The sequence below is a fragment of the Hippopotamus amphibius genome, chromosome 4 (assembly GCF_030028045.1).
Source record: "Hippopotamus amphibius kiboko isolate mHipAmp2 chromosome 4, mHipAmp2.hap2, whole genome shotgun sequence".
Classification (NCBI taxonomy): domain Eukaryota; kingdom Metazoa; phylum Chordata; class Mammalia; order Artiodactyla; family Hippopotamidae; genus Hippopotamus; species Hippopotamus amphibius.
The window spans coordinates 184,897,671-184,925,654 of NC_080189.1; the positions used below are offsets into that span (position 1 = coordinate 184,897,671).

The 27,984-nt window shown below is 51.1% G+C and overlaps 2 protein-coding genes across 2 annotated transcripts in view; one reads left to right on the plus strand and one right to left on the minus strand.

Moving 5' to 3' along the window:
• WDR20 (WD repeat domain 20) overlaps positions 1–2,315 on the plus strand; it is a 65,583-nt gene extending 63,268 nt beyond the window's left edge. The window contains exon 4 of the mRNA XM_057731159.1: positions 2,181–2,315. Within this exon, the coding sequence (XP_057587142.1) occupies positions 2,181–2,234 (54 nt within the window). The 3' untranslated portion in view covers positions 2,235–2,315. The remainder of the gene's footprint in view (positions 1–2,180) is intronic.
• Positions 2,316–6,014: 3,699 nt separating this feature from the next.
• Positions 6,015–27,984, minus strand: part of MOK (MOK protein kinase) — a 38,221-nt gene continuing 16,251 nt past the window's right edge. The window contains exons 3-12 of the mRNA XM_057733571.1: positions 22,225–22,314; positions 20,775–20,845; positions 13,524–13,602; positions 13,346–13,394; positions 11,515–11,693; positions 9,958–10,059; positions 8,979–9,152; positions 8,310–8,433; positions 6,718–6,918; positions 6,015–6,638 (exon numbers count right to left, since the gene is read on the minus strand). Coding sequence (XP_057589554.1) covers positions 6,558–6,638; positions 6,718–6,918; positions 8,310–8,433; positions 8,979–9,152; positions 9,958–10,059; positions 11,515–11,693; positions 13,346–13,394; positions 13,524–13,602; positions 20,775–20,845; positions 22,225–22,314 — 1,150 coding nt within the window. The 3' untranslated portion in view covers positions 6,015–6,557. The remainder of the gene's footprint in view (positions 6,639–6,717; positions 6,919–8,309; positions 8,434–8,978; positions 9,153–9,957; positions 10,060–11,514; positions 11,694–13,345; positions 13,395–13,523; positions 13,603–20,774; positions 20,846–22,224; positions 22,315–27,984) is intronic.

A 27,984-nucleotide genomic window follows, 5' to 3' on the forward strand; every position in this document is an offset into this window, starting at 1 on the left:
CCTGGGGGTTAAAAGGACATCATGCAGAGTCTTGGCTGGAGAAAGCTTTGGCTTGAGTGATATGTGTAAAGCGCTTTTTTGCCAGCTGTCCAGTGTCAGGTGGACAGACCAGCAGCTACCACGCTGCCCAGACGGCTGGAGGCCAGCAGGGTCTGCGAGGCCAGCCGCTCGAGCCTCCCCACAAGGATCAGGGAGGATGCCGTCAGGGGCAGGCCACCCTCACGAGCAGCCAGCTGGGGCAGAGGGTGGCAGGTGGGGGGAGGTCCCTCTCGCTGAAAACCCTGCCCCCAACTGTGCTCTTAGGTTATTAACACGTGCAGCCGGGCTTCCCCTTAAGAGTGGTCCGGAGTCGTCAATGGGGGCCCGCAAGTGTGTTTTTCATCTTTCTCATCATCACCCAATAAATTTTAAACTAAAGCGCGGGCTTAGAAGTAAGGTTACTTTTCACATTTTCTTTTGAATAGTGGTGTTTGCCCTGATGCCTCCAGTGTGTGTCTGTCCTGCAGAACAATTCCATCTCTGGGAAGAGGATAGGCTTCTGGCCTGCGCTGGGCGCCGAGCAGACCCTGAGGCCCGTGCCCTGCTCCCCCAGGGGCTTAGCCCTGGGTCACCCTCTCCTCGCCGGCGGCTGACCCGCGGTCTCACCAGTCCCCTTGTTTCAGACACCTTAGACCGCGTGAGGTCATCTGTGATGTTACAGGCTTCTTCCCTCCAGACTGTCAGCGATGGACAAGGACTCGGGCCTGGCGGCCTCACTGTAGCTCAGTTCAGGCTCGGGGGAGCATTTCTCTCGCTTGGCTAAAGGCTCCCTTCATCACTGAGGCAGTAAACCAGCTGTCCTCCCCTCTGTGAGCTGGGCTGGGCTGGGCACAGTGTCCAGAAGAGCTCCCCTCTCCCCAGGATCCCGTCGGCCAGAGCATCCCCCCCGTCAGGCTTCATCCCCCCCACCCCCCTAGCAGTGAGAAGCTGCCTGTTGCCGTGGAGATGACAGGGCTGTGTTCCTTCCCAGTAGTAATTCCGAGATCAAGGAAGAGGGCTCCTGTAGGTTCTGAGCAGGGCGAGTTGCTAAGTTCCGTTTGCTCCTTGCTTCCTGACCGCGCCTAGATGAACAGATTTCGGTTTAAGGTGAGAACCTGGAGATAACATGATTTGGAGTGGGGCTCCGTGCTTCCCAGCTTCTCTCCAACAAGGCGTGGGCGAAGCTGAGGGTCAGTGTCAGACTGTCACCCTCATCTGCGTCAGCCCAAGTCCAGGTGTGAAAACGCAGCCGTGTTTGGTTAAAGGCGTGTCCTTTGCAGTGTTTTTAGGGACAGCTTAAGGATGTTTGTGTTCCTAGAACTGAAAACTTGTAGCTTCAGTGTTGCACTATTGTAACCTTAAAATCATTCTTAATAAATGAATGCCAAACTATGAGGGGCTACGTGCATGCCAGTAAGTGCAGAGAAATAGAAGTGCTCTTTGCTGTAAAAGGTTAAACTCTTTCAGGTTTATCTAAATAAGCTCACGCCTGTGTTGCAAGAAATTCGTGAGCGCCTCCTGCCTCTCCGTAGGAGCCACCCCGAAGGGAGAGACACCACCCCTTACTGGGGTGGAGTCCCCAGACCCCCCGCCACCAAGTGGCCCGACTGGGCTTTGTCCTGAGCCTCCCCTCCCCGGTGCCTGGATCCTCCCTTCTCTACCTGCTGGGCCCTGTGTGCTGGCCCTGAAGCCAGAGGGGCGCCACCGTCACACCACCCATCAGAGAAAGCAAATAAGAAGCCTTTTTAAAAAATGCCACTAGACTCTGTCCTTGGAGGCCACCCCAGCTCTGGCCGCACTGGGCGAGCTCGCCTGGGAGCCGGGGGACCCCGCTGCGGCCCTTGGGGAGGGCAGTGAACGGCCCCTGGGAGGTGCCCCTTGCCTCTGGGCAGTGACGCACTAAAGCACCCTGGCCTTGAGACCACTCTCCCTGCCAGGCCAGGCCTGCCCAAACCGTGTCACCCGAGCTAGGGGCTGGGCTCCGCGGATTCTGATGCGTGAGGAATTAAACAGATGGACACGGAGGGTCTGTTAAAACCCTGGCTTCCAAACCAGCAGAAACCTAGCTGTGCTCCTGTGAAACTGCGGGAAAGGATGAGTGACTGTGACTCTCCTCGCTGCCCCATGTTTTTCTGGATTAATGTAAACTGCTTTGTTTGCAGGGTTTAATGTCAGCCCCAAACCAGGCCAGTTCTCCAGGTGGGACTGTAGTGTAGCGCGCCCGCTCCTGCTCGGAAGTTCTCGCCCGGGACTGGGCCCTGAGGGAGCGACGACGGAGCCCGGAGCCGCACTTCGGCCGCGTGGACGGCAGGCCGGGCCGCAGGCAGGCGCGCCCGCGGGGAGGCAGCGCGGACGAGGCAGCGCGGACGAGGACGCAGGGCTCGGCGCCACTCACCCAGAGACCTTGTTTCCATTTTTAAATCATTCTTTTGGGGCTGCAGTAAAAAACAAGAAATGAGGTTTTCTTGCTTTTTACTCTGAAATTCAATGTAATTAAAATGTTATAGATATATATAATATATGCATATATACATAGTGTAAAATAAAATGTTTCTTGGACAAGAAATGCCCTTATATCCAACTGTTATAAATAGTACTTCCCTCTATTTGTTTTTGCACTGACTTTTTTAATACCTTAGGTGGTCAGAAGACAACCTGGAATGCACTCATAAAGAAGGTTGTAACTTTCTGGCTTAAATATTTAATTCAGGAAGACAGATGCTGCAATCATAGATTTTTAAAAATTGTTTGCACTTAAAATAGTTCAATGCTGTTAAAAAATTATTTTGAATATGGCGTAATGGACCTCCAAGGTGCGGCATGAACCTTTTTAATGTTACCGTTTAACACTCTTGTTCCAATGCAATCAGCTCTGTATTATATCTATAAATAATGTAATTCTGCAGCTGGGGAAATGGTCGCTTCAGTAGTAATTTTCATCATCTAAGTGATATTTCTAATTCACAAAAAAATTAATATTAAAACTATCTTGAATATACCACTTGCTTATCTTCTGTTAAATTGGCTCAACTTTTACTGTATTTCTTTTGTTGACTTAAATGTTTACTCCGTGTTCCTCGCAGCCCTCTCAGGGTCACGGGCGGGTTTGAGGCAGCCGAGCAGGACCGTGGCGCGTCTGGAGAGCTCTCGGGTTCTCTGGCCCCTTCGTGCGGTCTCCCCACCTTTGTTTGACCTTTGTGGGCAGCTGCGCGTGTGTGCGGACGGCGGTTTCAGCAAACCGTTTTCTCTTTACAGCTTGAGGTCCACGAGTTCGCCTTCTGTCCTTGAGCGGTCACACACAACTCTCTACGGTGAGCGTGAAAGTGCTTTGTTAACGACGCAGAGAAAAGGCTCGTGAAAACTACATGGGATTTTTATTTGGTCGAAACCAGCTGGTGAGCAACTCTGAGCACAGGTCATGCCCACACCTACTCACAGACACTACGGGTGACTAGAATCATGACAGGGTGTAGCTGCCACGCAGAGGAACTTTTCTCCATTGAAAAAAATCATATGCATTTGGACCCTTTGAAGGCCTTTTAATTTGATCAGACTCTAAACCATAAAGCACCTGAAAGACATTTCTCTAAGTGATCCCACTAAACTGGGGGTGCGTCTGAGTGATTATAGGCTAGAAAAGAAGTGTCCATACTCCATTTCCATCATGTATGTGAACGAAGCCCCAGGTTAGCGTTACTGTTGCAGGAAAATTCCCATCAGCCCGGGTCTCGGCTTCCTTTCTCAGAGGAGAGGAGGAGGGTCGAGGAGTGGGTTCTTCACCAGCCGCCCCACCAGCAGGGCTGCCCCACAGGGCACTCCCACCACCTCCGAGCCTCCAGCACAGAGCAGGAGCGCCTTCGGGAGAGGCGGGAGCCCCCAGGACACCCTCCCATTGTGGGTGAAAGAATCAGGAGGTGTATGTCGTACGGCTCAGAATGACCTTCCTATTAAAACATGACATTTTAGTTTGATATTTGCCATCTTAGTCAAAGCAGTGGTCTCTAAGTACTGTCTGTCACACAGAGCACCCGCAAGGAAGCCATGTGTGTGTCTGGGGATCAGAAGGGGCCACCTTTGAACTCAGCTCCGGGAATTCTAAATCTTGTGGTCCTGCTGGGTCGACTCCTTTTCCTGTGAACTTCCTGTGTGTTTGTAGGAAGTGACGGGTGCGTATCTGGTGGCACCGGGAAAACAATAGTGTGAAAGCCAGAGGACACAGCATGCTGCCCGGCTTTCACCAGCCCTGAGACCTGTGTCACTCAGGGTGGTCAGTCCTAGCTCTGCCCACCGCCCTTCACCTGACTTTGCGGTGCAGTTAGCGGGAGATGCACCTGTGCTGGGAACGTATCTTTCTTTCCTTTGGCCGGTGCCTTGCCAAGTGGTCCAAGATGGCTTCCAAAATCAGCAGGCCTCCTAACCGCTCCCGCAGGCCCCGCCAGCACATACCCCGTGGCCGCAGGCCCTGGGCAGAGGGTCCCCAGGCCAGCCTGCACCCCTCCCCTCAGACGCCACGGAGGGTCGGCTCAGCGCACCTGGGGCTCTGCCTGCTCTCACTTCTCGCCTCGAGTGCTCCCATCTCAGGCTTGTGGAGTCGGTCAGCGCACGTCCACGGCGGGGACGTCTAGGCAGCCGCGGGGAGGCAGGCGACCCGGACGTGCAGCGAGCCGGCTGGCGGGCGGCCCGGCCCTCCGCTCCCCACCAGGGGCCGCAGAGCCCCGGCCCCTCGGCGGCGGCGGTGCCTCTGCTTTCCTCTGGGAGCAGGTTTACATCAACAGCCGGCACGGTGGGGCTCCTTGGACTGAGGTGTCCCCCCGCGGCCTCTGCCCCAAACCTCGGCCCCAGCCGCATGGCAGACGTGGACGCGTGGACGAGCGAGCCTGTCGGGGTGGTGGCGGGGAGCCTGCCGTGGCCACGGGCGCTTCGATGGCCCCGCCGCCCCGCCTCACAACTGGTTGGGTTTGGGGCGCGTGGAGACCCGCCAGCGCTCCAGCAGCGGGGCCAGGCGGCCTCCTGGCGCCCCCGAAGCCCGGCCAGTGCCCACCCATTGCCGGAACCGCAGGGCGCAGGGCCCTGGTGGACACGGCAGCTGGACCCTCCTGCTCCTCAAAGCCGGAGAGAGCAGCCCAGCCCCGCAGAGGCCGCGGTGCAAGTCCCGCCGGGGCCCAAGGAGCCGCGGGTTCCACACTGGCCCTGTGCCATGGGGAGGGGGTCTTCTTCCTCAGAAAGGTACAACGCAGAACTTTAAATTAGAGGCCCTTCACATTTATATATTTAAAGGGGGTAATGATTTCCCTAAATCGTCCTCACACGTGCCCTCACTGGAGTCGGGCGCAGAGCGCGGCCCCATCCCTGGCCTCCCTCCCCGCTCCCCCCGCTCCCCGTGTCTGCTGGGCACTCAGCCCCCGCCGGACGTGGCCCCCCAGGCCCACTGCCCTTCCTGCCCTGACGCCACTTCCACACAGGCCGTCCCCGAAGCCCCCCCACGGTCTCCCCACGTGCATCGGCTCTGAACGTCCCGTGGGCCTCATTTCTGCCCCTGGCTCTGCCCTCCCTGGGCCCCCACGCGCCCACACCCACGGGTCTCCCCTCCCGCAGGCACCGTGAGATGCTGGCCGTGGCCTGGCCCCCCCCCCCCCGGGGGCCACATCCGCTGCCCAGCCCCGCCGCCCCGGCCCTCCCGGCCCCGCCCTGCCCTCGCTGCCGCCACTGCTGCTCGGCCACGTCCTCCGCCTCCCCCATGGGAAACAGGCTTCTTCCTGTGCCCGCTGACTGCCAGCACCCCAGAAACAAAGCTGGGTGCGCCTGCAGGCCGTCGGGAAGCAGCGCCCGCTACTCACGGAGGAAGCTGGGCCTTGGGAGTGGACCGGGGACCCGCCCGCGGCCCGCACCTCACCTGCCGCTGTGCCCAGGGGTTCCAAGGACTGCCCGCTGGCCTGCGTTCCTTCCTCAGTGGACGCTCAAGTGAGACCATGAAGCTGCACCGAAGTATTCCCAACAAAACCAGGGCCCCTGACACACTCACAAAGGTCAAAATAAAGGAATGGACAGTCAGGACACGAGTCACTCAAAAAACATTAAGATGAACCATTGTAATGACAGCTTATTCTTTAATAAAAACCAGCAGTCTCCAACAGTATGGCCTGGAAGCTGAATGTGCTACAGCACTCTTGGTGATGGGCCAGAGAAGGCCCGCGTGCACAGCCCGCGGTGAAACCACACCTAAACAACACATAATGAAGTATGATTTCTCTGTTTTGATTCTTATAGAAAATGACAAAATAGTCCCTGCCCCAAATCCTTACGTTACGAAAATGAAATAAAACCCTAGAATGAGGTGATTGTACAAATGTATTAGACTCAAACATACAGTACAGCTGCCTTCGGGATGCAAGCAGCGGCAGGCCGGCCGGCTTCAGGCCAAGGCGGGGGCACGGGTCTGGGGGCAGCTCTCCAGGGAGGCCGGGCCCCTCCTGGAGCCTCTGCCCCTGTGTTGGTGTCCCGCCGGGTGGGAGCCCCGAGCAGGGGAGCCGCAGGGCTGCTCAGCAGCCTCCTCCTCTCCGCTCTATCGTGGGCAGGCGGTGCTGTCTCAGGTTAGGCTTCACGTCCTTCTGTGTGTCCGTCTGTTAAAGAACGCGACAGACACTCAGTGGGGGCCAGGATGGGCGTGGGTGTGGCCCCAGGAGCCAGTGGGATGCCCACCTTCTGGTTTGGGCCAACGCACTTCAGGGGTCTCAGCACTGGGACCTTCGCGGTCGCTCTAGGGGCAAACACGGACTGCAGCGCCGGGCTGGAGTACGAGGACAGCTTGGTCACTCCTGACAGCTTGAGCTTGGGCAGTTCCATCACGTGGGCCGGCCCCTGCCTCCTGGGATGGTCCTCCTCTCGCTTCAGGGGCAGTTTCTAGAAACAAAACACAAGTGAGATGAACATATGATGCCTTCCCCTTTGTGGGAAATACAAAAGGGGATCTTCTGTACTACTTTTGCCTCATACAACTTCTTGACCGTGAGGTGTGACCATATGGTGACTGGACAACACACACCACCCAAAAGTGAGGCAGCTGCTCGCCGGGCCGGGGCCAAGGCTGACCGCGCTGACACAAGAGCAGCTCTCCAAGGCCAAGGCCGTGGCGACGCCTCCTGCTCTGATTCCCTGAGGTCGGCCAAAGCGGCCTGCAGCCTGCCGCGGTGCGGCCAGCACGCTAAGGGTGGATTTCACATCTTTTAACAGCTGAAGAAAATTTCATGGCCTGTGATTACGACATTCCAACCTCAGGGTCCACAGTCGTACTGAACCCCATCCCCACCATTCGTTACGTGTGGTCCGCGGCACCACCCGCCAAGAGTGGGCCCCGGTGGCCAGCTTCACGGCCTCGCAGACAGCGCGGGCCTCAGCTCTGCCTGCAGCGGGCGCCCTTGGCGGGTGTGGGCACGAGAGACGCAAACACCTGACCGGGCGGGGGAGAAGGCCCAGCAGGGACGGCACTCGGGGGCCAAAAGGGGGGCGACTCACGCCCGGGGGCATCCAGCCTGGGAGGGAAGGCGCGGGGAGAGAGGCAGGTCTGGGGGCAGAGACTGGGAGACGGGCCGTGAACAAGTGGCCTCCTGGACCTCCAGGTGGAGTCGTCAGGCAGGTGGCGGGACAGGGAAGCAGCCTGGCTGCAGGTGGACCTGTCCTCGGCTCCCGGCACAGAGGGACCCTCAGCAAATGCCGCGCTGAGTGAGGAATGATGGAGGGGCTCCGTCGCCGCAGAGCTCAATGCCAGCCCGCAACCGTAACACTGGGGGAGCTGAGAAAGGGGGGCCCGCAGTACCTGAAGAGACAGGTGACGCTTTCGCAAGATGAAACTAGTTTCTAAACCAGAACGTGTGTGAAACAACCTGTGATGGGTGGCGTGCTCCTGCGGGGCCTGCTGTTCTCACAGCGGCTCAGTGGCCGAGCGGGGATGGTCACCCGGGCCGGTGCTGGCTTCCCTGTGCCCTGGCTAGGGTCGTCTGAGGGCACAACGTGGTGACGTCTGCCCAGTGCTGGGCACAGGCCCGGCCCTGCGGGTGGGAGGATCCCGCTCGGCAACAACGTGGACCTTAGCTGGGGGGGCAGAAAGGCCGGGAGTGACTGGAGCCGGGCCGCAGAGACGCCGTCCGGCAAGGCTGCAGGTCGCTGACGGGTGCCCTTTCCGGGCAGATGTGGCACCTCCACAGGTGACATCTGCATCACGGGGACGCGGGCCTCCCGAGGGCGTCCGGTCCCAGCTCCGACGGCCTGATTCCAGCTCCCTGATCACTCAGTACCTGCTCTCTGCCCTCCTGCGCTGTCTGCCAGCTGTTACTGAGGAGTTCCGGTGCCACAGGGCGCTCGGGAAAGAGAGCGGTGGCCTTCCTCCTGTCCCTGGCCAGAGTCTGCTTCTCAGCTGCCCTACAGGGAGGAAGGAGAAGGGGCGCCTCTCCTGAGAACCCGCCCGCCGTGCAGCTTGTTGGCCCCTCTGTCTCCAAACGTGTGTTTTGCCCCCGTCGCTCCCTCTTCTCATCCACGTGAACTGTCCCGAGGAGATGCTTCCTTGTTCGTTTCAGCCTGACAGCTCCGGGCTCTGTGAGCCATGGGCCCCACCCCGCCCAGTGACTTGTTTGGATCAGGTCACACACACACACAGGAGGGGTCAGAGGTGAGGAGCCAGAGGCCCTTGGGGCAGGTACTTCCAACGTGCTCTGGGACCTCACGGCGGAGCTCCCCCCGCTCCCCCTGCTGGGCGCCACACGACTCCCGGGGTTCAACAAAGGGGCCTTGGCACCAACGACAAAGCGGCCACAGACCCTCCTTCCACCCTGCTGTGACGCCGCCAGCTGCCTCCTTTTGGGGGAATATACCAAAAAGGAGCGAGGTGTGGGCTTCCAAGGAGACCGGCACTGTTCCCAGGAACCATGACCCCCACACGCCCCACAGGCACTTGGCAGGGCACCTACCTCTGCTGTTGGAAGTAGGGGTGCTGCAGGGCCTGGTGGGCAGTGATTCTCTCATCAGGATCGTAGGCCACCATTGCGTGCAGGAGGGAGAGGCATTGCGGGGACAAATTGGCTGTCAGTAGAGGTATTCCTGATCCCTTTTTAAAAGGAAAATCAAAACTCATAGCTCTCGACCTGTATCAAAAGCCCAATGATAATAAATGATCACACCGTCACTTAGAGCACGTGGCCGGTCCAGCGTCGTGACTCTACAGGGCCCTGCACTGAAGGGAACCGCTTGTGATCTGAAAGGGGGGCGGGGGGGCAGTTGTCCAAACCCACAGAATATAAGAGCGGACCCTCCTGGAAACTGTGGACTTTGGGTGACAACTGCGTGTCCGCATAGGTTCAGTGCAGCAGAGGTGCCACCGCGGGGCCAGAGCTGATGGCCAGGTGGCTGTGCTCTGTGTGGCACCAGGCAGTAGATGGGAAATCTCTGTACCGTCCACTCAGTTTTTCTGTGAATCTAAAACTGCTCTAAAAAAATTAAGTCTATTTGAAAAAAAAGGGGGGGGGGTTGTAAAATCTGTTATACAGATTTATATATATATAAATATAAAAAAACTTTTCCGCGAAAAGACTCCTATCACGTTCCCATCAGAGAAGAATGAAATAAAGTTCAAAAAAAGAAAAAGAATGGAGCACAGCTGTTACCTCCTTACCCTTCTGGGGTCTGAGAGCTCCTGGGTGCTGCCCACCCCCAGCCCAGCCCCCACACCCCCACACCCCCAGCCCACGCCCCCGAAGCCCCACCCAGGGGTCCGTGTGGCCACGGCGCCGAAGCCGGCTGGCGGCTGCCTGGGCCCGTGCGCGCGGCCTGTGCTGGGAGCCCTTCCCCCCCAAAGGCCTCTGCGGCCCGCGTGAACACCCCGGGACGGCAGGGCTCTGAGGAGGCCCCGCTGGGCAGAGGCGGGGCGGGTCCGGGGGGCGCTGCACGCACTGCTTGAACTTGGCCAGGGTCTTCTCGGCAGGCGTGCCGACAACGTCGTGGATCTTGGCGATCTGGTCCAGCTCGCTGGCTCCGGGGAAGAGGGGCTGCAGGCTGGAGGGTGGCCGGGGCTGTGGTCAGGGCCGTGGCCCCGCCCCACCCCCGCGGGAGAGGGACCTCCCGCCCGCAGCCCGTGCTTTCGCCTTTCTCCTTCCACGGTCCCTACGGGGCGGTGTCCTTCTAAGGGCCAGAGCCACGCTCCCACATCTGCACAGCCCGGGGGGTTTCCACGGCGAGGTGAAACCCCCCAGAGCCTCCTCATGGCCCGGGGAGTTTTGTGGACAAAAATTCAGGCTGGGTCAGTTCAGGTTGTGAGGTCCAAGGAGTGTTTTGGTTTTTGGAGCTGTCATGGATGTGGGAACTGTGGTAAAAGATTTTAGACACATGACACATACAGGCCACAAAGAAGAGTTTAAACATGTAGCTCTGGCGGTGAGACTGGCTTCCATTCGGGGAAACGGCAGGAGCTCAGGCCACAGGGGAGAAGAGGAACCGCAGGGGAGCAGGACGGCCGGAGGCGGGGGAGGCCGGGCCAGCGCGCAGTCGGGAGGCTCGGGGCTGCGCAACACTGAGTGGAGGCCGCCGGCACCCCGAGCTTACGCCTCTGCCACCCCTCCAAACTGACTCAGGGATTTCAGCACAGGAGGGAAGATCACCTGTTGGTACTTTAGCATCAGTGAGATCACCACTCTCCGTCCCAAAAATAACAGTCACTTATCAATACGAATGATCTAGAATCAGAAGGTGTGTCCCGAAGGGGCTGCACATCTGTATTTATCAAGGGGTCAGCTGAGCAGGCAGGAGTGGATGACCTGGGTCCTGCCTGTGCTGCGCTCTACTGTCCCGAAGCACGTCACCCCGACATTGAAGTCACCACCCGCCCCTCCTGACCCACTCCAAGCAGGAGGGGTGCCGCCCCGTCTCCTCCCGGGGCTCCTTCCTCCCAATGCCCGCCGCCTGGGGACGGGATGGGCGCTCCTCCCTTCCTGGGCCTCTGCTCCTTCCAGAGGTCAAGTCCAAAGGCTGGGGGCGAGGGCGGTTAGGGTTGGGGCTTTCTGGACTCCAGCTCACCCTCACACCTGGGGCCACAGCACCCCACCTGAAGGGCTGTGCTGCAAGGGCAGACCGAGGTGTACCGCTCGCGTCCCCGCCCCCACAACGGCAGGCCCCACAAGGCGGCCGTAAGCACAGCTCGACTCCGTCCCTTCCTCTGGCTTCATCAGTCCCGTCACTGACAAGGCCAAACGGAGAAGCCCGCCAACCCCGGGCTGGGGCGGGCGGGCAGCGGGAAGGAAGTAACTGATAGTGTGCTTTCCTCCATGCCAAGCAAGCAAGGAAAAGTGTGACATATTTCCTGCCAATTTAAGAAACCATCACGACACGAGGACTGTGAGAGCTGCACAGTAAAGGGAGGGTCTGGCGCGGGGCCCCTGCATGGCCAAGCCCCGCCGTGTGACCAGCCCCAGGACGCCGACTCGGGGCCCCTGCAGCCAGGCAGCTCAGCGCTACCTGGCGATCTCGTAGAGCACGCAGCCCGCGCTCCACAGGTCCATCTTGTAGGTGTAGAAGCCATCCGTGAGGAGACACTCTGGGGCCCGGTACCAGCGGGTGGAGATGTACTCCGTGCATGGCTGCTTAGAATAGACACTCCGGCAGGACCCAAAGTCCCCTAATTTTAGGACATCCTGCTGCAAGGGGGAGAGAAGCAGGGACAAATGACATCTCATCAAGCAGTGGCTGTTAACACAAACCATTTCAAATATTTATGCACTAATGGGAAAATTCCTAGCATCTAAACTAGCTTGTAGAACATAAAGTACCGGCTTTATAAGGACCTGAAATTGCCTCTAGCAGATGAGGAAGTGGTGCTTCTATTCAGTGGAACACATTTACAATATTCTGGCTACGTTTTACAGACATTTCAAAATGTCTACAGGTTTTGGAAATTTTTAAGTCACAGTGTGAGTCCACAAATGAACTGTACACCTGGTAACACGCCCTGTTACACCTCAAACTCCCCTTCGCGCCCAGTGCTTCTGTCAGCTTGGTTTCCATTTGGGGGCGGCCGGGGGCCCAGCCTACACCACGTGGGATCTTTGGAGCAAGTCAGAGAGCCCAGGGACACAGGTTTCAAGGTGTTTCTCCCATCGTCTTTACCTCTCACATTCAAGTAATAAAATGCACGCTGTCAGTAAATGTGAAGCCTCTGGCGCCTGCAGCTACAGCGAACATTAAACAGCACTGCTCTTAGCCACACTGTCAAGAAACCTACTCTGAGAGCCTGTCCCCTCTGTTCCCATTCCCCAACACAGGCAACAAAAATTATAAGGCAGAGTAAAAGGCAAGAAAAAACAGTCTGAAGAGGCAGAGCATGCCTCGAAACCGACTCAGATTTGGCACAGGTTTTAGAATTTTAGAATTACCAGACAGGAAATTTAAAATAACTACGATTAATATTTAAGGGCTCTAATGGAAAATAAGACCGCGTGCAAGTTCAGACAGGAAACGTAAGCAGAGAAATGGAAACCCTAAGAAAAAATCAAAAGGAAACGCTAGAAATAAAAAACACTGTAACAAAAATTTTAAAGACTTTGACAGGTTCATCAATAGACTAAAGACCGCCAAGGAAAGAATCAGTGAGCTTGAAGATATGCCAACAGAAACTTCCCAAACTGAAGTGCAAAGCAACAGAAGAATGTCAAAAGCAGAACCGAACATCCAAGAACTGTGGACAATTCCAAAAGGTGTGGCACACGCTACAATGTGGACGAATCTCAGAATAACGATGCTGACTGAAAGCAGCCAGACCAAAAAGGAGTACCTACGATATAGTTCCACTTACAGAACATTCTAGAAAATGCACATGGATTCTATCATGACAGAAACTCAGCTCGTCTTTGCCTGGGGACAAGGGCCAGGGAGGCAAGGGTTACCAAAAAGCAAGAGGCTCTTGGGGACGGTGCATCTGCTTGTTGATTGGGATGATGGCTTCACGACTGTATACATTTGCCCACACTTAACAAACTGTATACCTGACACGAGTGTGTTTAAGGGCTTTCAAGTGAGACAGATTCGAGCTCAAATCCTGCCTCTTTCACTTTTAGAGTGTTTAGAATGATAATTTAAATGCAGTTTATTTTTGTATATAGTATAAGAAGGGCGCCTTTTTCCAGATATACAGTTATGTTGATAGCATTTATTAAATTAATCATTTTTTTTCCAAAATGGAAGCGAAAAAATTATAACAAACATGGTATCCACTGGGCTTGAAAGTATATCCAGTGAAAAGTTTTTATATTCCACTTAATTCTGATATCAATTTTTCATATAAAATTCTTACCTTGATTAATATATTTTCTGGTTTTACATCTCTGTGAAATATTCCATTTCTGCACTCAATATAAAAGGAAGGATACAATTAATTGTACCTCATTCATTCAAATTCTCTTATACTGTATTTTTAATGAATGGTAAGGCATTTTGTTAACTGGAAAGCTGCCAAGCCTCCACGTGCATACCTGTGCATGTGATCGAGGGACTTACACAGCTGGTACATGTAGCGCGTAATTTTGTTCTCTGGTAACGGGTGTCTTCTCCCTGTGCGTCAAGGAAACAGCCAAATATGGTCACCAATGGCCCACACCCCCTTTTGAAACAAAAGACAGAATCCATTTTTATTTAACAATGTGTGAAAATCTAACTTCCTCAGTGAAATATAATCTGGAGTAGCTCTAGGAAATATGAGTCTATCTACAAAATACGCCATTTAAAATTCTACATTCTGGTATGACTTCGTTTAAAATCACAGAGCGTAAGACCTTCTGATTGCAGTGAGAACAGTGCTGAGCGAGCAGGGCGGCTCGGCCTGGGGGCCCTGACACCTGGGCGGGCCTCCATGGCACCCTCCTTCACACTGTGATGACCAGATCAAATCCAGCATTTTCCCCAGCTTCCTGGCTAGATGGCCATTTCAGTCTTTAAGGGGGACAGATAATGGTTCAACAGAAGTACGATTTCTTAATCTGAGAAGACCAATGATGGCTTTGAATTGCACAGCCACGCTCTCCTCTCTCACAAAAAGAGACACACCCTGCAGTCTACATCTTCCTCAGCTCCTGCAGCTTTCATGATGTCCTAAAACTCCACCCTTGTTCTCGAAGGTGTCACATTTTACTTGATTTTAGTTTCAGAGGTATGTGTCATCAGGTTTTAGATCTGCAAAATATCCACTCTCACTCAACAACTCAGAACCGCTTTCCCCAGCATGACCACATATCCCACCTGACATTTTTCGTCCTCAGTGTGCAATTTCTGTTGAAAAATTAAACGTATTCTTTTTCTCGCATACCAGGAATGTTTATGTTAATAACAGAAAGTAATTTAAATTATAAAATGTCTAAGTGCAATGAATTTTTCCCATGGCATACTATAAACTTTTTATTCTGTTTCACATAATTTATCATCAGTTTTCTGGAATTTAAACTAAAAGAATTAAAACTAAGACTTTTGTCAGCTTCTCCCAGCTTGAGAAATTCTGTAATTTTATCAACGTATTATCTATATAAAGGTGAAAACAAAGCAAAATTTCCATTCTCGGTCACACGTGAGGCTGGAAGAAGCTTCGTGAGGTCTGGCCCTCATGTGACAAGCAGTCTCGCTGCCCACGGACTAGCCCGGCTCTCCACCCCCGTCAGCTGACTCAGTCCCGGCACAGGGCTCAGGACCCAGGAGCACCCAAGTCCCATGGAGGCTTGTGAAGACACAGAAGTTCCCCATCCTCATCCCTGGCATTTCGGTTTCAGCAGAACCACTTCTGGGCCCTCAAAGTTGCCTTTCCAAGAAATTCTCAGAATGGGCTGCCAGGCCGGATTCCTCACCTTGGGAACCACACCCACCTCATCCCTCCTGTTTCGCCAATGCTCCAGCCGCACTCACGCGGGGACGTTTCCACACACGCCCCAGAGCTCTCCTGCTGCACGCTGTACTCATCCTGCTCTCCTCTTAGGAGCGCCCCTCCCAGCCATGTTCACACATCCGCATCTTATTATAGCACAACTGCCATTATAGTCACCTAACTCAAACTCAGAAAAGGTGGACTCTTTTAGGAAAAGTCTAATCCATCCAATCTTCACAGTCACCTAGGTTTTTTTTTTTAAAAGTAGATTCCAAGGCCCAAACCCAGACCTACTGGATCACAAATTCACGCAGGTGGGTCAGGAGTCTGCATTCTCGGCTGCCTCCCGTCCCCTGCGGAGGAGGGGCTCTTTGGGTGCCTGCCCTTCCTTTCACCTTCACCCATTCACAGCTGTGGGGGCAAGGCCACAACTCCCTGCCCTGCATCTCCGTGAGAGTCCCTGCCTGCATGCAGGGGCTCCTAGTGGAGCAAGGTGCCCGCGTGGACCATGTGGGACGCTGGTCTGAATAATCAGAGTCTACGCCCTCTACAAAGAGGCGACTGGCCACTGACTTTCACAATATTTTCCCAAAACAAGATCCTAACTTTCCGGGCCCCAGACTACATATGGTTCCCACCAGATTCTTGCTCATAAACATCCAGAAACATACAAACCCCGCACAACTAATAAGCCACTCGAAGTTCCCACTGTGACCCTTACTGAACGCCCGCAGACTGCACACAGGATTTCCCTGCTTTGCACCCCCCCAAATTAATTACTCCCAGTTAAATTCTACCAAACATTCTCATTAAGAAGGTACTAAAGAGTGTCACATACCACGCCGGCGATGTAAAAAGTCTGAGGTGAACACAGTGATGAACTACGGTGCTGTCAGTGCGAACTGAAGGGAAAGGGCCTCCCGGAGTAGCCAGCACTGTGACAGGACACCCAGTACACACCCTTTCCCGCAGGAGACCCTGTTCCCAGGCCTGCCTGGCTTTCCTGGTCAGGCCTGGAGGTGCATGCAGGCCACCACGGCACAGCCCAATGCCCAGCCCAATGCCCACCGCCTAAGCCTGGGCCCAGAGGCTCTGCCCTGTGGCACTGTGCGAGCACGTGTTTTCCAAAGGAGAGCCTTGCCTGAGGGCACGCTGTTCTGAGAGAGGTTGAGGGTGGCAGGTGGGCTGTGAGACTCAGCGTGGAGCCGGAGCCGTCGCCAGCACCCCTCTCTCAACAAGACACAATTCAAGGAGGGGTCCTCCCAGCTCTGCTCTGTGAAGCCAGCTCACCTCAGGCAAGTGCCCTAACTTCTTGGAAGCTCAGCTTCCTCGCCTCTAAAGTGGAGCTGAGGTCACAGACCCAGGAAGATGAAACGCAGGAACGCAGTGCAAGCGCACTATGAACAGTAAAGCAGCAACGACAGCGATGCTGTTAGACAGTCGCCGCTGACTGAAGGCTACGCGCACCAGCGCTGCTCCCGACACCTTACACGTGCTGTTACTCCTCACAGCAGCCCTAAGAGGCAGACACTAAGAGCACCCCCGTTCTACAGACAAAGACTAAGGCTCAAAGAGCCTAAACAGGACCTACCATCATGAGAGAGAGGCACACGGCACTGGCTGTGCTCTACCCAGTGTGCGGGCCTAGGACACCCCGCTGCGTCAGCACAGCCAAACTGGACCCGCGCTTCCTGAAAGCACCAGCGTTAAAGCTAGCGGGATGGCATCAGAGGCTTGGAAGAAAATTCCGGTGAAAAAAATGGAGCATCGCTCACACTCTGAACAGCAGAGACTGACAGTGGAAGGAAACAGACACTGATCACTCCACGTCAAAAGGTTTCAGGGGCTTCCTAGGTGCCGTGGTTGAGAATCCGCCTGCCAATGCAGGGGACACGGGTTCGATCCCTGCTCCAGGAAGATCCCACATGCCGCGGAGCAACTAAGCCGGTGAGCCACAACTATTGAGCCTGCGTTTTAGCGCCTGTGAGCCACAACTATTGAGCCCACGTGCTGCAACTACTGAAGCCCACGCGCCTAGAGCCTGTGCTTCACAACAAGAGAAGCCACAGCAATGAGGAGCCCACACACACCACAACGAAGAGTAGCCCCCACTCACAACTAAAAACAAAGCCCACTCACAGCAAAAAAAAAAAAAAGACCCAACACAGCCAATAAAATAATAAATAAATAAATTAATAAATTTTTTAAAAAAGGTTTCAAGGAAGTGTTAGGGATGCCGTACAGACTTACGTCACTTCTACTTTCCTTTTCATACATGCACAAAAGTGACATAGGAGGAAACTGTCTCAATAGTTCTGAAAGCTCTTCTAATAAGGATAGAATGAAAATTGCTAAGTGATAAAAAAGGAGTGTGTCAGAGCTGAACTCATGTTTTCTTCCTTTTTGTTGGTACATAAAAAACAGTGCATCTTACAATCCGTGGGTCAGATCTGATGACATACAAGAACACAGCTGAGTTAATCTGACACAGTAAGGTCATGCAAAACCGTCATGCTGCACAGTAATAAGGCACCTGCCTAAGCTCTTCATGGAAACAAACTGTAATGCTATGTTTACAGTCAAACCAAGCTTGGTTTGCTTTTTCCTACCTGGTTCCTCCCCCAATATCACGGACGTATTTTAGGATGCCTGGCCCACTCACAGCCTCTAAGAGGTACAACCCTAAGGTGACAAGCCCCGTCCGCTGGACCTAGAAGGCGGCCAGGGACGCCCGCCTGGCCCATGTGCTGCCAGTGGAGAGTCTCAGGTCTGGGGGTCAAGTCCGCGGAGCGAGGAGGAGGGGGACAGGCAGAGGAGCTGAGCCAGGAGACCACGTGGCCCTAAAGTGGTCAGCGGTGGCCTCGGCAACCAGGGCTTCCTGGTTGCACACGGGGCTGTCGGGAGGCAGTGTGTGTGGTGCTCAAGAACAAGCACTCTGGAACCAGACTGCTGACATCCCAACCCCAGACTATCGCTAACTAGTACAGAGCCTCGGCCAGGTTACTTGTCTCTCTGCGCCTCCTCTTCATCATCTTTAAGATAGGGATCGTAACCGAATCTGTCTGATAGGGCGCTCGTGAGGGTAAAATGCATTAACTCCTGTCACGTGCCAAGGGCAGCGCCTGGCATGGCTGGCACCCGTGAGCTTTCAGCCATCACCATCATCACCATCACTGTAGTCGGCGCCCCCGTACCCGAGGGTCCATGTCTATCGCTCTTGCATCTGAAGTTTCTGAGGCTGGTTGAATCTGTGAACGTGGAACCATTTTATATAAGGGACTTGAGCATCCACGGATTTTGGTACCTGAGGGGGGTCCTGGAACAAATATCCTGTGGATACTGAGGACGACTGTGCCTCCTCAATTATAAGGCAGACTTTTCCCCCCACATTTTAACATCCCTGAAACTCAGATACCCCTTACCACCAACAGCACCTTGGATTCTGTGCTCAGAGTACAACAGCTGGTCTATGAAGACACTCGGTATCCACGTAAGGAACGAATGGCCATTGACCTATGATACAACAGTCTGTTTTCTACAATTTCTCTCTGTAGGCAGATACTGAAAGTTTCAATGTCTCCAACTATACAATTCCTCTATTGGAAATTAAAGATATTTATTTCTAAACAAAGCTTTCTCAAGTCTAAACACACAGAAACTGCCAGAACTTATCCCCTCCCCTTGAGTTTTAAAATATCACACTCTAGGAAGCAACAATCAAAATTCTAACATAAGTTATAGATCTCGCACCAAGAGAATTGTTATTAAACTAAAAGGAAGCAATCATGTAGATTCATTAAGAGCAAAATGTCAGCTTACTGGTAAAAAGATTACGTAAATTACAGCAAAATTTGTGGTTGTTTTTACTGGTTGTATTTGATACCCTGTCTGTTAAATACATATACACAGAGAGTATCAAACTGAAGAATCCACGCCAGACAGTGTATTTGAAAATGTACTCATAGAGTAACACCTTATTCATCCTGGCTGTTTGGAATAAGACCTCAAGTGAAATTTCCAGACAAATGAGGTTTACTCCTTGAACATAAAACTCTTTTCTATTGCAATCATTTTAAATGGGAATCTTTTAAAAACATCTCACTCGCTTTCCTATCAGTGTTTCCTGAAGAGGTGTGGTCACCGCCATCCCTTACGTGCCTGCGCTTTCCTAGCCTACCACACCCAGGCTGCTCTCGGTTTGGTTTGGTTTCTGTTTGGTCCCAGGTACGTGGCTTATATTTTCAGCCTCCTCCCCCACTACTGGGTTGTCACCTGTCACTTTCTGTTGGTGGCCAAGTGCCAGAGGCCACTTTTAAGAGCTCTATTTTTGATAGATTTTAGACCAAGAAACCAGATGACTAAGTTTATTTAGAATTGTACTTAAAACAAGATTAAACAGATATCTGAGTGAGGAGCTTGCCTAGGAATAAAACACACAAGGTTTATAACTTACAAAAAATACCACATATTCCCAGTTATAAGGCAATCTCCTATTTTCCCCCCAAAACGTAAAAGTTTTTGGATCCAAAAGTTTTACATCAACTTTTACAGACGTAAAACTTGTCTACTCATGATGTTTATTTTATCAACTTACTAAAACACATATTTTAAATCACATATAATGCTTTTTTCCACTCTCCCACTTCATAAACATAATGTTACTTAAACTCTTCACATGCATCTTCAACATCCATGTCGTCTTTGTCACCAGGATAGCTTCTTTTTTTTTTTTAATTAATTTATTTATTGGTTGTGTTGGGTCTTTGTTGCTGCCACGGGCTTTCTCTAGTTGCTGAGAGTGGGGGGTACTCTTCATTGTGGTGCGCAGGCTCCTCTTGGTAGTGGCTTTTCTTGTTGCAGAGCACGGGCCCTAGGCGCGTGGGCTTCAGTAGTTGCGGCACATGGGCTCAATAGTTGTGGCACACAGGCTTAGCTGCTCTGTGGCATGTGGAATCTTCCCAGAGCAGGGCTTGAACCCATGTCCGCTGCATTGGCAGGCAGATTCTTAACCACTGCTCCACCAGGGAAGTCCAAGGATGGCTTCTTGATCTAAAAGTTTTCTATAGCACATCACCTTCAGTTTGCTGAGATAACACAGCAGTTTTAAAATCACCTATGATGCTGTCGCTAAAATTCTACTTCAGCTGTAAACAGTCCCTCAGTGATTTTTTTCATTTGTTTGATAAGCATAACGTGGTCTGTAAGGTGTACACGTCCTGCGCTGCTTTCTCAGTGATATTTACAAGGCTCGTCTGTCCCGACATCTAACACAACTGTGAGGTCAGACCCCAGGGATATTTGCTAAATGTGGGCCAACCATCTGCCTCCTTTTCTCTACTTCCTCCAGGAGACCTCTGTCAGCCTCTAAAGTCAGCCGTGACTGAGGCTGGCTCAGGCAAATGTGCTTTCCCAAACAGCCGGCATTGTTCCAAAGGAAGGAGCTGAATGGGCACGCTGCAACACAAGGAGCCAAACGGAGGGAGCTTCCCTCTCACAGGGGTTATTTGTGGAGGGAAGCCCTGCCTCACTGTGAAGCACAGAGAATGCTGAGCAACGGCAGAGCCAGGAAAAGGCCCAGGAAGGGGACAGGCCTGAGAAAGGCCTGAGCTGCCGGCTGCCCTCCGCGCCCTCCACATCCGCATCGCCCAGCCGGCCTGACCACCTCGCGGCTTCACTCCTCGTTTGCAGCCGTGTTCTGAGTGGACAAGATGGCTAGAAAAATACCTCCCATGATGCTGTGTGCTTACAGTCCAGTACTGTATATTTAGATAACACTCCTGCACTATGGTGACTAACGATTTTGAGAACTAAAACAAATATATGGGAACCACAGCTTTAAAAGATCTTAGATTAGCTTTCAAATTAGTCTACGTACCTCGTATTAGCTCATAAATATTCATGTCCATAAGTTCACATATCAGCGCAAGAGAACCAGATTTTCTGTCACTGAAGAAGAAAGCAGGTTTTTAAAATGTTTTTTTCTTGTCTTCATCAGAAAAAATAATCATATATTTAATTCATCTGTAAACATTTCTGATAAACATGAAGCACTCTCACATTAGACAAAGGCCAAACAGCAAAGACTGAAACAGCAGCAGTTTTGATTTTTAATCAATATTCCAGGTAAAAATAATTTTAAATAATAGTAAAAATCTACTTCAGGCGAAAATTCTAAGAGCGCCCCACTCCCCCACCATACACACAATTTTCAAAGAGAAGTGTCTTGAAATATAAAAGTAACTATCAGCAGAAAGAAGAAATGAGGCTGAGGAGGTGGAGAAGCGAAACAAAGCAAGCAGGACTTGATGCCTGCTCTGTGGCTGCAAGTCTACTTCAGTTCACCTAAATCACGTCCATGCGACTGGGACACCTCACCGAGCAGGCAGTCAGGGGGCAAAGGAGGAAGATGAGTCACATCACACCCCTGCGGTGTCACCCCGGACCTGCGCTGGGGGCCTCTGGTGGGGCTGGCAGGGGTGCCTGCCAACCCCCAGGGCTGTCAGGAGGCCCATGTGCTACACAAAGGACCCTCGGCACAGGCAGCGCTGTGACGGTCACACGTGGACTGCGGTCTCTGCACCTGGCCCCAACTGACGGCTCAGCACAGGCCAGGAGGCCACACAGCCATGACAAGACATTGCATTTTGAGTTTAGAACTGCTCAGCCCTCTGGTTAAAATCTCCCGCACTTTAACAGTCAGAGACTACAGTTTCTCAGCTGGTTGCAAGGGCCAGGCTTCCTGCTGAGGGGCCCCTTCTCGGAGCTCTGGGCTGGGACCCCAGCTCCAGCCCCTGGCAGACAAGCCCCTCCAGACAAGCTGTGCTCTGCCTTCTTCATCAACAGGTAAACCTTATGGAAGCTACTCTATATAATTAGAACAGAAATGAAAAATCCCCTGAAATCATGTCAATTTTAGTAAGAAGGGATGCATGAGACCACACAGGGAGGGCAAGTGGCAGGGATAAAGTAAGTGCAGTCCCTGAAACAGGACAACAGGGCTCTCCCAGCGGGTCGCAGCTCACACTCAGATGCCCAGAACCGCTGCCATCTACACAGAAGCCCAGGAGAGGAGCTGCAGGAAAGGAACCCTCTGAATGATGTCTGCTTTTATGATGTGGAGTCACCGAAATGAAGGCCTTTCCACATCAGGACTCAGATACAGACACCGGTCCAAATAAGCCAGCGACTTAAGATAAAATAAAAATCACTATTCTCTGAGCTACAAAGCAAACATTTAAAATGTCTATCATGGTTTTCCTTCTTAAAAAGAGATTTAATAGTTATCATCAAATGTAGATAACGTTTAAAGCCCCGAATATACTTACAAAACCACCTCGTGCAACGTAAGAATGTTTGGGTGTGGATTCAGGCGCCTCAGTGCTTGTATCTCTCGCAGACTGCTCACCTGCTCAATACTATCGTGTAGGTAAAAATAAACACCCACTTTACAACTCAGGTCAACTTTCAAACCAGGGTTATCAAATCATAATTTATTATCTATGATTTCAACTGAAAAACTCACAAATGTTTCAAGCAAGTTCATCAGGTTTAATTTCTCCCATTAGAAGCTGAACCTAAGCATGTCTCGTTTCTACGCTGTCTTATAAAAAATTAAGGTTCTTACAGCTTTGGACATACATTCAAACTTTTCCCATCTAAGCTCCTGAAAGAATACCTTGATAGTCTCTTACAATTAACATAGAAATAGATACTAAAATCTCCTATCAATCAGTTTACAGAAACTAACGGAGCAATCTAAATACCATCTGAAAATAAGCATTTCACAGTCAGACCCAGTCTTCTTTTTATCTTTAACGAAGGCTGTACATTTTCTCAGTGTCATTCACCTGGGGAGAGATGTTCTCTTGGCAGGTGTGTCTTGCTGCGGGCTTTTCTTCACGAAGACTGCTCTGCCTGCCACCGTGTTCACATCCCAAATCACAGCAATACAAGTAACAGAGGCAGAGGGCCCAAGACTGGCTGTCACCAGCCTCCAGACTTCTCCGCCCACGGGGTCACAACCAACTGAATGCCTCCGTCCACCAGAGACCCCCCACCTCAGAGGATCTGAAAGGAACTAACTCCGGGAACATTCTTTCTTTGAAGCAGCAAAACACTGTTCGGCCAGCTTTTCACACGCAGTGCGAAGCGCAGCATTTTGTTTGGTTATTCAAAGAGCAGTTATACCCAACAGCATATTATTATTGTTTTAAATCAACAAGGTTGAATATTTTAAGTCTCTCTCACGCTAGCCAACAAATGGGAGCCGGATATACAAGAACCTGAATAGTCTGAGTGTAAGGATATTTCTTTTTTTTTTTTTTCTGGTTTACATTTTGGTCTTCATTTGTATATATATCTGAATTTTTTAAATGCTCTACAGTGTTTTTTTTTTAAGCTCTTTATTGGAATATAATTGCTTTACAGTGTTGTGCCAGTTTTGGGGGGTACACCAAAGTGAATCAGCTGTATTTATACATATATCCCCATATCCCCTCCCTCCCGTGACTCCCTCCCACCCTCCCTGTCCTGGCCCTCTAAGGCATCACCCATCATCGAGTGGATCTCCCTATGTTATGCAGCAACTTCCTGCTAGCTCTCTATTTTATATTTGGCGGTGTATATATGTCAGTGCTACACTCTCACTTTGTCCCAGCTTCCCCTTCGCTCCCCCCACCCCCACCCCATGTCCTCAAGTTAAGGATGTTTCTGACAAAGAGCTTTAGACCCCTTTTCACTTTTATCCCCCATTTCATCCCTCACATCCAGGATGATATTCAAGATACTCGCAACTTGCCCCCTGTGGTCAACAACCAGCCAGAAAAGACAGAGCTCACTCTGCTGGCGCAGGATCTTAACGGCGGGGCGCCCTGCTGAACCAGGCACTGCGGCCCTTCAGCTGCTGCAGAGGGCTGCCTAAGGGGCCACGCATGGTGCGTAGGGGGTGGGGGACGGCACCCCGGAGGCTCAGCATAGCAGCTATTTACCGCCTAGAATAAGAGTCTCCCACTATTCTAGTAACCATGACAGACAGCCACATGTGCATGCAGGGACCAGAGCACAGCCTTGTCCACTCATCCCACTACCTGCTCCTCACGGCACCCTGGCCTCCCCTGGATGCCTCCAGAACAGCATTTCCCAAAAATGTGCCACAGAATTTTAATTCTCTGGAAAATGCTTTGTGAATAAATTTCATGAGACGGCCCCACTCTAGTTCCTTTTGGAGAGTGACAATTTACAGTTGATATTAAAAGCTTTCAAAATTCCCACAAAATAAACAGTTTATGTTTATTTAAACCAACATTTGCAAACTTTTTTGGGCCCAGGATCCTTTTCTTACGTATTACAGAGTCACCGTTCCTTAGAACTAGGCTTCCAGAGAACATACCACTCCAGACCATCTGGAGAGTCAGATGGTAGAAATAGCTTTCTTCCCTTAGGGCAGAGGAGCCGAATACAGACACCAATATGGCAAAGGGAAGACGAAAAGATCATGTAGAACATTCTTTTGGGGACACTTATGCAAACGGTTGCAGAGCATATTTCAAACCCTCTCCCTGCGGCCTGCACTGGAAGGGCCACCAAGGTTCGTCTTCACAGTCCCACGCCGTAAGGAGTCCCTGACCCAGGACCAAGCCACTGAAGACCCCGCCTCACCTGGTGCCTGCCATGCCTCTGCCCACGGCATGCTGTGGGTCAGTGGTTCTCAACCGAAGGGACTTTGCCCCCCAAGGGGACATGTGACAATTCTAGACACATGTTTAGTTGTCACAGGTTGGGGAGGGGTGATACTGGCATTCTGTGGCAGCAGCCAGGGACAACGCTATATATCCTACAATGCACAGGACAAGACCTACAACAAAGAATCTGAGCCTGAACGTCAATAGCGCCAAGAAACACTGCTTTAGGTAGAAAGAGCAAGAGATCAGCTGGAGCTAGCGATAGTTCTAAACTGAACCATACACCCTATCTGAAAAAATTTTTAATTAGTCTTTAGAATCAGGTAGCCAAACAGCTCTGTCATTTAGACAAATATTCACTTTTTTCATCTTTAGTATGAAAACCAGCTATCACATCCTGAAACATACTTTGCTTAATGCAGACAGAATTATTTTATGCCCCCCCAGGCACTCACTCAGAAATAAGGACCACAGACATTCGAGAGGCACACGGACTGGGTACCGCTCGCCGTAGTTCAAGTAACTGCACTACTAAAATGCAAATCAACTCTGCTCCCTCTTTAAAAAATCATGGGAAAAAAATCTAAAAATCTGCAAGTAACCACTTTTCTTTGCCTTGGAGTTGCTTTGATTTTGTGGTCAAGTGACATTCAGTTTATTTTTTATTTTTTTACTGTCCTGCTGGAAACAGAAAATACATGGAATGGAACATAGAGGAATGCAGGCAGCCTCTGCTTCAAAAAGAACCAGATGATATCTACCGTAAGTAGATGACTTCTACAACCGGAAAAGATTATAATTACTATAATTACTAGGACTAAGTCTTTTTTTAATTAATCGTGAAATTTCAACATTTCATTTTATTGGAAGGACTTTATGGAAAGTAAGTTTGTTTTTTTGTTTTTTGTTTTGGCTGTGAGGGATCTTAGCTCCCCGATCAGGGATCGAATCAAGGCCGACAGCAATGTAAGCTCAGAGTCCTAACCACTTGGACTGCCAGGGAATTCCCAGAAAGTAAGTTTTTCTAACCAATCTAACCTAATCCTATATCCAGATAATGACCTAAAAAAATGAAAAATATAACCACAAGGAGCCTTGTACAAAGTTTTATAGCAGTTTTATTCACAGCAGTCCAAAACCAGAAACAACCCAAAAGTTCCTCAACAGGAGACTACATAAACAAGTTGTGTTGTGGTCATAGATTGGAATGAACACTACTCAGCAATAAGAAGGCATAAACTATTGGTATGACAGTATGGATGAATCTCAAAGACTTTATGCTGAGCTAACGGAGCTGGACACAAGAGCATAGACTATGAGATTCCATTTAATATGAATTTCTAGAAGAGGACAAAGGGAAACAAAGCAAAACAAAACCCAGAACAGTGGCTACCTGGGATGGGGATGGAGAATTAACTAAAAAGGAACATGAAGGAACTTTTGAGGGTGACAAAAATGTTCTATGTCTTGATTACACAGAGATATCTATTTGCCAAAATTACACAGTTAAAAAATGTGCATTTCAACATATGCAAATTTTGCCTTAAAAAAAACAGAATTGTATAACAATAAGCAAGTGTGGAAGGAGACTGGGCAGAGGTATAGATTAAATAAAAATCACAGGGTTGAGCTTCCCTCGTGGCACAGGGGTTAAGCATCCGCCTGTCAATGCAGGGGACATGGGTTCGAGCCCTGGTCTGGGAAGATCCCACATGCCGTGGAGCAACTAAGCCCGTACGCCACAACTACTGAGCCTGTGCTCTAGAGCCTGTGAGCCACAACTACTGAAGCCTGCGCACCTAGAGCCCATGCTTCTCAACAAGAGAAGCCACCGCAATAAGAAGCCTGCGCACTGCAACGAAGAGTAGCCCCCACTCCGCAACTACAGAAAGCCTGTGCACAGCAATGAAGACCCAATGCAGCCAATAAAATAAATAAACAATTAAAAAAAAAATCACAGGGTTGTTGACTGTGGCTGCTGGGTACCTGGGGTTCATTATATTACTCTGTTCACTTTGTATATGTTTGAAAAGTTCTGTAATTATATTCTTTTTAAGTAAAAGAGCTTTCAGAGTGACTCATGAATTTCTTGCCTTTATTTTTGTTTATAACCCTACAGAGAAGAATTATTCTTGTAAAAGTAATTTGAGTGATTTTCGTAAAAGTAACATTGAGTGATGTGACTTGAGAAAAGCTGTGTTCCAAGTCTAGAGCAGACAGCTGCATTACCTTCTGCAGCCGTGAAGGACTCTGGAAAGGACACAGGCTCGGGTCCCCTAGAGACTGGGACCCCACACTCGGCTCCACCCCTTGCCCGCTGGGTAATGCTGGGCAGCTTGGGGAACTCATCTCTCTAACCGTGGTTCCCTAATCCCAGAGAAGAATCTCTCCCAGGGCTGCAGGGCCGATTAAATAATACATGCACACGATTCACCTGGTGCTGGGCATGGTACAACTGCTGTAACCTTCACCTCTTTTTTTTTGGTCGCACCACGAAGCATGTGGCCTCTCAGTTCCCTGACTAGTGTCCCCTGCAGTGGAAGCGCGGAGTCTCAACCACTGGACGTCAGGGAAGTCCCTGTAATCTTGACTTTCATTATTGCTATTCAAATTTATTATTGCACTTCAATTTTCCAAATAGTCTTCAACTATGTTGCTAACTTGCACCAACTGTTATATGACAAGCAGATCCATTACTGTGCTATGTGCTTCACCTGCATTAATTTAACCCCCACAATGATCCTATGAGGTAGATACTGTGGTTGTTCCCACTGTATAAATAAAGAAACTGAACCACAGAGAGGTCAATGAATTGTCCAAGGTCACATAGCTAAAAGTGGAAGCGCTGTTAGTGCTACCTTCACCTAGTAACGCTGGCTAGGACAGCACGAGCTACTCTTACGACTTCAGGACACAAACACAGTTCCTACAAATGTCAAGACTAGGGATGTTTTTAACGACTCATTCCATTTCTTTACAATAATTCTATAGGAAGAATACAGTAATAGCAGAAAAAAAAATGCCTCTTATTAACTGTATACTTCTGGTGAGTAGAGGTGGGAGAACATTCTGAAGACCAAAAAAATGCCACGACAACTTGGTCATGTTGCAGGCCTTACACAAGTAACGCGCTTCCTTAGCCCCAAACTAAACCTTTGAGCCACCAAGGAAAACAACCTTGAGGAGCTGAAAGCTCCCCTCCTGATGCAGTCCCGGCTTACTACACCTTCCCGGACTTCGAATCAGCAAAGATTACTGCCAAAGCCACCAATTTCTATTTCAGAGAGAGCAGAAGGGGAGGGGTGGAGGTAAAACTGGGAGGAAGTGGGGTCAGAGGCTCCAAAACCAAGTGCCTTCTGCCTGCGTGACTCAGCGTGACTTAGCGTGACTTTCCTCTGTGACTGT